The sequence below is a fragment of the Oncorhynchus keta genome, chromosome 7 (assembly GCF_023373465.1).
Source record: "Oncorhynchus keta strain PuntledgeMale-10-30-2019 chromosome 7, Oket_V2, whole genome shotgun sequence".
Taxonomy (NCBI): Eukaryota; Metazoa; Chordata; class Actinopteri; order Salmoniformes; family Salmonidae; genus Oncorhynchus; species Oncorhynchus keta.
This window is the reverse complement of record NC_068427.1, coordinates 13,338,194-13,348,612: the sequence shown is the minus strand read 5'-3', so window position 1 is coordinate 13,348,612 and position 10,419 is coordinate 13,338,194. Positions and strand designations below refer to the sequence as shown.

Here is a 10,419-nt window from a genome sequence, read left to right as displayed (position 1 = left end):
ATTAAAAGTATGTAAAACTGAAAATAAAGATGAAGTGGACTTTAAAGTCCTCTGACGCTGTAATCACATCTTTGATAGAAATTAATATGATCGCTTTTAGTCCTGAAAATCTTTGGTGATTCATTTGTGTGACTCATTGAGCATGTTTTTTTCCAAGGGACTGACCGTCCTCGTAGGAAGGGTTAATGAGCAGCTGCAGCTACAACAGGGACAGTCTGTCCTCGTGAACCATTTGTAAAATACTAAAGCTCCTCTGGCACACTTGTAAATATCCTGTAGATCATTGTACACAGAACAAAATGACTAATTTCAAAAACACATTTAAGAAGACATTGTCACAACTAAGAAAGGTCAGACCAAATGTATAATATACTGAAATACTTTATTTCTTCAATCTAAAAAATACAATTCAAAATTCAATGATTAACATTTGCAATATCTACTTAAATTATACATATAAACATTAACACCAAAACTACACTGTTATATAGAATTATTTTTATTTAGAAATCTTTCTTAAAATGCACGTTACTCATACACGGACCAGGTCTACATCTTTATTATATACATCAAGACCTTTCAATGGACAAAATACATTGTACATTTACAAATGGTTCTAAAAAACAGTAGTGTCAATTGTGCCATTTGAAAGGGAGGATTTCAGGAACTAGGTTAATCTAACTCGCCTATCAGTGTTCATGCTTCAGCCCATGACTTCCCAGAGTCCTTGAAGTGTGAACCCCTCCTTCAATTTTTCAACTGCAATTCCCAGCTCCTCAGAAAACATAGGTTCCCGGTCTTGTTGCTTATTGCCATCAGCAAAGTAAGCCTTGAAAGCAAACAAATATAAATCAGTTATCACAATGGCATTAAATAGGAGGTTAAGTGTTTAAGCCATCTTACAAAGTACACCTCAGTCTGTATAAACATGATAGCACTAGGCAACACCAAAGTCATGTTTGCAGTATGTTGTGTAACATGATTTTAACAACCTGCTATTTTCAGATTGTGAAAACAAATCAGACTCCCAAAGGGATTTGACAGTTTGGATAAGCACACTCACAGTGAAAGCATCAGTCTGCTCATCGGGCTCAATTTCCACATCATCGGGGGGCTGGTCCACTGTCAGCTCCTCCAATGGCTGAGGCTGGAATCATTGTTGGGAGAGAGAATACTTCTTGTTGAAACATGGCAAAGCCATTACACATCGAACTGCATTAATTGTGATATTTTCATCAATATGTGGGTCACTTTTATAATATAGGAGTACCTTTTCCTCCATCTCATAGTCCACTCCAAAGATGGGGTTGGCAGAGTAGACTTTGTGCAGCGAGTTGATCTCTTTAACTGCATCTTGAAGCTTATCCATTGGGTCGATCTTAAATCCAAGCACATATCCTCCAGTCTACAAACAAAGACGACATATGTACTCAGGAGTATGTCAATGGCATGCAAGAGACAAGTTCTTCGCTCTGTATTCTATGTCATGTTTTAAAGCTGATACTACAGCACAGATATTCTACATATCCTATTAAATGACTAGTTCTATATGTAATTCTATGGTACACAATAAGTCAAATACTAGATCGGATACATCTCAAATGATCACAATTACCTGATGAAAGCTTTCTATCACCAAAGCCAGACCAAACTTTGAGTCTCTTACTCTGATGGAACTCTTTGGGAAAGAAAGTGACAATAATGATCACAATTACCTGCTGAGAGCTTTCTATCACCAAAGCTAGGCCAAACTTTGAGTCTCTTATTCTGATGGAACGCTACGGGGAAGAGAGGTGACAATAAGGAAAATAGATGATCACTTTCAATACCCTAAAAGGCGTTGTCAATTTGTGAGGCTGGACATGACAGCAAATTTGTTTTGTTACTTATTTTTGTTTTACGCCACTTACAATTTGAAGATAGGGAATGCTGACGTTGAAGCTCTCGTTCATATTGGCATGCCACACGATCCGAACATTGGTGATGAAAAAGGTCCCTAGATTACCCTACAAATATACGATTCAGAACAGAACATTTTATTGAAAGAGCATGAAACACGTTTTTATTTGAAATACTTCCTGAAGGATTAGCTAGTTGATGTGTACCTGGTCACTGGATAAATTCCACACCCCGTTGATTTTGTCATACACTTCCTCTCGAGGCAAAAGCCTCAATTGTTTATTTTGAATAAGAGCTCCTCTCAGCTTCAGGTCACGGTACATTTTAGAGGTCTCATAAGCCCTGGAGCAGAGGGATATGGACAATTAGTTGACGAGACATTCCATTCAACTCAGCAGTGACTTGACTGAATCCTATCTCATAACATAATCTGGAAAAGTGTAACAACTTCCACAAGGGTAATTTCATGTTTTCTATGTATAAATACCTGTGAACAGCAATGACAGATGTAAATAGTCTCGGACTCCCTGGAACCACATTGGTGAAAATGAACTCGAATCTTGTATTGTTAGACTTTGTCAAGATATACAGTGCTTCAGTCTGGCCTCTCAATTTCTGAAAAAGAACAGTCTTAGTATAAATGGTGACATCTAGGCAAATCTACCCATAAAGTAAATTGATAGACAGTCCAATACAGTATACGTACAGAGTTAGCTGTCCTTGTTGTGATGTTAATAATGGAATTGTATCCAACAGCTATGAAACAAAGAAGATGAATGTCACTAATTTTTTTTTTTAGAGAAACCATACAAGCTGGGTTGTTCCACAAAAATAGTGCCTTTTATGTTTTGATGTTTTAAGTTGAAATTGTGCACCAATATAGAATTTTAGAAGCGGGTTATATTAAATGAAGTGCCCTTTAATATAGACCATATGGAGATTTCAATAAATCTGAGACTTGCTAAAGTGCCAAAATTAAGCATCTTGACATCCCTCTGCACACGGTGCACCCTCTGCGACTTCTATGAAGATTTTAATCCACTTAACCTCAACATCTCTCAAAGTTTTCACCATCACTGTAATGCCCTAGTTATTTTTGTTGCCTTGACATACTCATTTCTGAAGATTATTATTGATTTAAAGTGATTAATTTACATCGGTCGCTCATTTTAATTAAGGTCAACCCTGCTATGTGACATGAACTCTCGTTTTAATATGGTGAAACTATTCCTTAAAAAATATTTTTTCCTAACGAAACATTGGACATATACAGTTGAAGTTGGAAGATTACATACACCGTAGCCAAATACATTTAAACTCAGTTTTTCCACAATTCCTGAAATGTAATCGTCATAAACATTCCCTGTCTTATGTCAGTTAGGATCACCACTTTATTTTAAGAATGTGAAATGTTAGAATAATAGTAGAGATAATGATTTATTTCAGCTTTTATTTCTTTCATCACATTCCCAGTGGGTCAGAAGTTTACATACACTCAATTAGTATTTGGTAGCATTGCCTTTAAATGGTTAAACTTGGGTCAAACGTTTTGGGTAGCCTTCCACAAGCTTCCCACAATAAATTGGGTGAATTTTGTCCCATTCATCCTGACAGAGCTGGTGTAACCGAGTCAGGTTTGTAGGCCTCCTTGCTCGCACACACCTTTTCAGTTCTGACCACACATTTTCTATAGGATTAAGGTCAGGCCTTTGTGATGGCCACTCTAATACCTTGACATTGCTGTCCTTAAGCCATTTTGACACAACTTTGGAAGTATGCTTGGGGTCATTGACCATTTGGAAGACCTATTTGCGACCAAGCTTTAACTTCCTGACTGATGTCTTGAGATGCTGCTTCAATATATCCAAATATTTTCCTGCCTCATGAGGCCATCTATTTTGTGAAGTGCACCAGTCCCTCCTGCAGCAAAGCACTCCCACAACATGATGCTGCCACCCCTGTGCTTCATGGTTGGGATGGTGTTCTTCGGCTTGCAAGCATCTCCCTTTTTCCTCCAAACATAATGATGGTCATTATGACCAAACAGTTCTATTTTTGTTTCATCAGACCCGAGGACATTTCTCCAAAAACCACAAACCCCAAGTGCAGTTGTAACCCGTAGTCTGGCTTTATTTTAATGGTGGTTTTGGAGCAGTGTCTTCTTCCTTGCTGAGCGGACTTTTAGTTTATGTCAATATAGGACTCGTTTTACTGTGGATATAGATACATTTGTACCTGTTTCCTCCAGCATCTTCACAGGGTCCTTTGCTGTTGTTCTGGGATTGATTTGCACTTTTCGCACCAAAGTACGTTCATCTCTAGGAGACAGAACACATCTCCTTCCTGAGCAATATGACGGCTGCGTGGTCCCATGGTGTTTATACTTGCGTACTATTGTTTGTACAGATTAAGGTGGTACCTTCAGACATTTGGAAATTGCTTCTGAACTGAACTTCTGACCCACTGGAATTGTGATATAGTGAATTATAAGTGAAATAATCTGTGTAAACAATTGTTGGAAAAATGACTTGTGTCATGCACAAAGTAGATGTCCTAACCGACTTGCCAAAACTATGGTTTGTTAACAAAAATTTGTGGAGTAGTTGAAAAGCGAGTTTTAATGACTCCAACCTAAGTGTATGTCAGTCAGGAAAGCCAAAGGTTAGCTTTATCAAACAGAAATTTGCATCCTGTAGCTCTAACTCCAAAAAGTTTTGGGACATCGTAAAGTCCATGGAGAACAAGAGCACCTCCTCCCAGCTGCCCACTGCACTGAGGCTAAGTAACACTGTCAACACCGATAAATCCACGATAATCGAGAATTTCAATAAGCATTTCTCTACGGCTGGCCATGCTTTCCTCTTGGCTACCCCAACCCCGGCCAACAACAGCTCTGCACCCACCACAGCTACTTGCCCGAGCCTCCCCAGCTTCTCCTTCACCAAAATCCAGATAGCAGATGTTCTGAAAAAGCTGCAAAACCTGGACCAGTACAAATCAGTTGAGTTAGACAATCTAGACCCTCTCTTTCTAACATGATCCGCCGCCATTGTTGCAACTCCTATTATCAGTCTGTTCAACCTCTCTTTCGTATCGTCTGAGATCCCCAAAGATTGGAAAGCTGCCACGGTCATCCCCCTCTTCAAAGGGGGTGACACTGTAGACCCAAACTGTTATAGACCTATATCCATCCTGCCCTGCCTTTCTAAAGTCTTCGAAAGCCAAGTTAACAAACAGATCACTGACCATTTCAAATCCCACCGTACCTTCTCCGCTGTGCAATCCGGTTTCCGAGCTGGTCACAGATGCACCTCAGCAACGCTCAAGGTACTAAATGATATCATAACCGCCATCGATAAAAGATTGTACTGTGCAGCCATCTTCATCGACCTGGCCAAGGCTTTCGACTCTGTCAATCACCGTATTCTTATCGGCAGACTCAACAGCCATGGTTTCTCAAATGACTGCTTCGCCTGGTTCACCAACTACTTCTCAGACAGAGTTCAGTGTGTCAAATCGGAGGGCCTGTTGTCCGGACCTCTGGCAGTCTCTATGGGGGTACCACAGGGTTAAATTCTCGGGCCGACTCTTATCTCTGTATATATCAACGATGTCGCTCTTGCTGCGAGTAATTCCCTGATACACCTCTACGCAGACGACACCATTCTGTATACATCTGGCCCTTCTTTGGACACTCTGTTAACAAACCTCCAAGCGTGCTTCAATGCCATACAACACTCCTTCCATGGCCTCCAACTGCTCTCAAACGCTAGCAAAACTAAATGCATACTTTTCAACCGTTCACTGCCCGCACCCGCCCGCCCAACTAGCATCACTACTGTGGACGGTTCAAATACCTAGGCGTCTGGCTAGTCTGTAAACTCTCCTTCCAGACTCACATTAAACATCTCCAATCCAAAATTAAATCTAGAATCAGCTTTCTATTTCGCATCAAAGCCTACTTCACCCACGCTGCCAAACATACCCGAGTAAAATGGACTATCCTACCGATCCTCGACTTCGGCGATGTCATTTACAAAATAGCCTCCAACACTCTACTCAGCAAACTGGATGCAGTCTATCACAATGCCATCTGTTTTGTCACCAAAGCCCCATATACCACCCACGACTGCGACCTGTATGCTCTAGCTGGCTGGCACTTGCTACGTATTAGTCACCAGACTCACTGGCTCCAGGTCTATAAGTCTTTGCTAGGTAAAGCTCCGCCTTATCTCATCTCACTGATCACGATAACAACACCCACCCGTAGCACACGCTCCAGCAGGTATATCTCACTGGTCATCCCCAAAGCAAACACATTTACATTTACATTTAAGTCAAACACCTCCTTTGGTCACCTTTCCTTCCAGTTCTCTGCTGCCAATGACTGGAACGAATTGAAAAATAAATCGCTGAAGCTGGAGACTTATATTTCCCTCACTAACTTTAAACATCAGCTATCTGAGCAGCTAACCAATCGCTGCAGCTGTAGATAGCCCATCTGTAAATACCCCTCTAATCTACCTACCTCATCCCCATATTGTTTTTATTTACTTTTCTGCTCTTTTGCACACCAGTATTTCTACTTGCACATCATCATCTGCACATCTATCACCCCCGTGTTAATTTGCTTAATTGTAATTACTTCGCTACTATGGCCTATTTATTGCCTTACCTCTTCCATTTGCACACACTGTATATAGACTTTAAAACATATATATAACACATATATACATATATAAGAAATAAGAATTTGTTCTTAACTGACTTGCCTAGTAAAATAAAGGTAAAAAAATAAAAATATGTATATATACACACATATATTCTATTGTGATGTATTATATATATATATATATATATATATATATATATATTCTATTGTGTTATTGACTGTACGCTTGTTTATACTATGTGTAACTCTGCGTTGTTGTTTATGTCGCACTGTTTTGCTTTATCTAGGTCGCAGTTGTAAATGAGAACTTGTTCTCAACTAGCCTACCTGGTTAAATAAAGGTGAAATCATTTTTATGTTTTTAAATGTAAACTTCCGACTTCAACTGTAATAGTCAAATCATATTTTTTTAAATTTTATTTAACCTTTATTTAACCAGGTAGGCAAGTTGAGAACAAGAAGGTAAAAGAAGGTTAGCTGGTTCTACTCTTTTTGTCTATTTTCTGGTGGAACATGAGTGGGTCGGGCATAGCACGTCAACCCTGTTACCCATAGATAGACAGGCTAGAAATGTTTTAACAATAAAACATGTTTTGTTAAGGTTGCATGAAATTTCCACCCCTGTTGCACCCAACAAGCTTCCATTCCCCCTGTCAGAAGGGGATTTATGTCTCATTTAAGAAGAAATCCCCTATGGTCAAACCTGTTACTTTATTTGGCACTTCCTAAAGTAATTGTATTTAAAACTTCTTGAGATTACCAAGTTATACTTCTCAAAAGGCACAGAATCTTTGTGGCCCACTGTAGTACTAACATAATCCAAAAGCAGGCTAAATGAATTGAGATGAGAATAATTAATATTTTCCCTTTGCAGGGTGGTTGCTCCTCTAGCCATGTCAAGGAAAGATAAATACATGTACATAGCTAGCTAGGTCTACTCACACAAATTGACTCTTGGCAGAGCCAAAGAATGCCAGATGATCCTCAGATTTGTTACCAGGAGCCTCCCTGCAAGTAAGGAGTAAGCATTGTATAATTAGTGCAAACGCCCATAACCACATGGTTGCTGGTTCAAGTCCCACATTATCTGGCTGTTTACCCCTCCCCCTCAATTGCTACATTGGTGTCAGTAGTGGGATAGACATGCTACATTTACTTTACCTCGATCCCCATTGTTTCCTTTGGTGTCTTCAATGGAATCAAGGCAGTCTATCAAGACCTCGCCAGGTCGCGTTTTCATTTGCCTGTAAATAAAAACAGTTGTAGCTAGTCAGTGTTTTCCTATGTAAGCCAGCTAATGTAAACCAGATTAATTCTAGCCAGTAGCTGCTTTTAGTAACGTGAGTGTATTTACATATACTAGCGTTGCTCCCATTGTATTTGGCTGCACAAAAACAGTCAGCGGGAAGCCAGAAGTTAAATAACATTCAATTTCAACTTATTGTGCCAGTGGGCAGGACGGTTGGTAATTATGACGAGGGTAATTAGAGACAAAATATCTAAAGGAACGTATTTTTAAACAGACTTCCCAAACGTTATAGATCCACTTCCTCTCTGCTTCCCTCGTCAAAATAAAAGTTATTTCTGCCATTTTTATTTAACTCAGTTAAGAACAAATTGTTATTTACAATGGCAGCCTAAGAACAGTGGGTTAACTGCCTTGTTCAGGGGCAGAACAACACATTTGTACCTTGTCGGCTCAGGGATTCGATCTAGCAACCACTAGGCTACCTGCCGCCCCATGTGCACAAAAAAAGGAATCATTTGTGGGGGACTTTTATTTTGACATGAGGTAAGCAGAGAGGGAGTGGGTCTACAACAAATTTGGTGAGTATGTTTAATAATACTAAAGATCCTCTATTATATTAAGATATTAGCATGACTGCTCTAACAATGGAAATGCATGTCCTCAATGATGGAAGCCAGGCAGGAAGAGACGAGATCAGGTGGGACCATTGAAGTCAATGAGAGAGCAGATACACGTGTGAACAACAGGCCATAAATATTGATAAGAGGACTCATCTTTGTATCTCCATTTTCTTCTTCCTCATTGGCTGATTGCTTCCAACTCAGGAATCCCTACCCAGTTCATTATTTAAAAATGGTGGAAGCCCTCAATAGCAATGCTAAAACGGGTTATATCCACGAGGAGTCCTCCATCTTCTAACATATGACAACAGGCACAACTCCAATATAAAATAATTTAGTGGTAATTTGCCGAAATGGCACGTGCACCCACTTATATCAGTCCATTCCTAACAACGTAACCATTATGAAAGAATAAATGATCAAATAAGCCTCATGTAGCAAATTAGCAATTACATTTTTTGTTGACCAAATTCGACAGTCTCTCACTTCGTGGGCTTATTTTTCATGGACAGATTTTGGGCCGAGTAAAATCTCTTGCTTCGCCTCTTCCTATATGATAAGGATTTCCTTGAGATATTTAATAATAATAATAATAATAATAATAATAATATATGCCATTTAGCTGACGCTTTTATCCAAAGCGACTTACAGTCATGTGTGCATACATTCTACGTATGGGTGGTCCCGGGAATCGAACCCACTACCCTGGCGTTACAAGCGCCATGCTCTACCAACTGAGCCACAGAAGGACCACATATTTTGTCTCAAATCCCCCCGTCATCATAACTAACTGTCCTGCCCACCGGCACAGTAAATGTACATTTCATTTAACTTCAGGCTTCCCGTGGACTATTTTTTTGCAGGACAATACAATAGGAATAAACGCTAGTGTATGTAAATACAACAGCGTTGAAAAGCAGAAATCTAGCCAGCTATCAAACGGCTACGGCTAGGTCCCCCTTTGCTTTGCACTCTGCTGCTGCATAACTTCATGCTAACTTAGCATTGCCGGTGAGCAATTAAATAACTTACTGTGCGGTTATATCGAATCTTACATCTCTATCCTCCCAGAGAACATCCAACATAGACGCCATGATATTAGAACAACAACAGGTAGCTAGCTAATTTATTTAAATCATTATTACTAATCTTCTCCAGACAAGATGGCCAGCCAAAGATTACGCGTCTTCCTCGTTCCCAATCCCTGTTGCCCTGGCAACATTACTACGGTAAGCACAAGGGACATAATAGAAAAGCAAACCGCGTTTCTTCTTGGTAGTCAGTTCACCTTGCTTATAATAATGGTGTTCAAGGTCAACGTGTCATCAGCACTACAAACCAGAATGCTAATTTGGCAACATTACCTGTTCATCTGACAGTGAATTAATAAAGAAATAAAGAAACAAACACCACATTCAATGTTAGAATAAAAACAAATACAAAACAGTATCATTAAAACCAGTCAACTAAAAATGTGGTGATTCATTTCAAAGTTAGCTTTTTCATCAACAGTGATGTGCCATTTCCAACCAACTCGTTTTCCAAAATACTTTGTCAGAAGTTGTATACCAGTGGCGATCAGTGCCGTTTATGATGAGGGAGGACACATTTCTAGTACAGCATGTTGGATGACTGTCATTCATATTCCATTCACCCAGTTCAATGTAACATTGATAGGTTTAGGCTACTACATGATACTCAAATCTTATCTAGGGTGTAATAATTAATCCAACAGTTGCAAACAAGAGTGTCTATTGGACAAATTCAGCCATTTTTTTTATCCCCGTTTAATTTGCTTCCGTTTAAGAAACATTTTTCAACAGGATTGGTGGAATGAATACAACCCTGATCACGCATAAACACAGTTCACTTTCATAACAGCCACGCTGTATTCATTCTAGCCTCTATGCACTCTTCTCCTTTCACCCTTTCCCTTCGTTTGTGGACTTCAATGAAAAACACATCAGCTGTATGTGACC

General features: G+C 39.5%; 1 protein-coding gene across 2 annotated transcripts; it reads right to left on the bottom strand.

Moving 5' to 3' along the window:
- Positions 1-363: 363 nt before the first annotated feature.
- On the bottom strand, positions 364-9,658 carry LOC118386022 (Bardet-Biedl syndrome 5 protein homolog). 2 transcript variants are annotated; one of them, XM_035773371.2, is made up of 11 exons: positions 9,473-9,658; positions 7,733-7,815; positions 7,514-7,579; positions 2,606-2,655; positions 2,387-2,514; positions 2,106-2,241; positions 1,911-2,006; positions 1,716-1,778; positions 1,271-1,405; positions 1,064-1,147; positions 364-829 (listed from the first exon to the last, which is right to left on the bottom strand). In XM_035773371.2, exons 1-11 carry the CDS (start codon positions 9,532-9,534, stop codon positions 704-706), a joined length of 1,029 nt encoding a protein of 342 aa, XP_035629264.1. In that variant the 5' UTR covers positions 9,535-9,658; the 3' UTR covers positions 364-703. The 2 variants fall into 2 exon arrangements, with proteins under 2 accessions (XP_035629264.1, XP_035629265.1); XM_035773372.2 differs by lacking the exon at positions 1,716-1,778 and adding an exon at positions 1,616-1,678.
- Between the last annotated feature and the right edge of the window lie 761 nt (positions 9,659-10,419).

Excerpts from the sequence above, each read along its gene's own strand:
- LOC118386022 (XM_035773371.2), bottom strand. The coding sequence starts at position 9,534 with ATGGCGTCTATGTTGGATGTTCTCTGGGAGGATAGAGATGTAAGATTC. Across the intron at positions 2,515-2,605 it reads CAACAAGGACAGCTAACTCT|AAATTGAGAGGCCAGACTGA; the intron begins GTACGTATACTG and ends GTTCTTTTTCAG. Across the intron at positions 1,406-1,715 it reads TGATAGAAAGCTCTCAGCAG|ACTGGAGGATATGTGCTTGG; the intron begins GTAATTGTGATC and ends CTTTGTTTGTAG.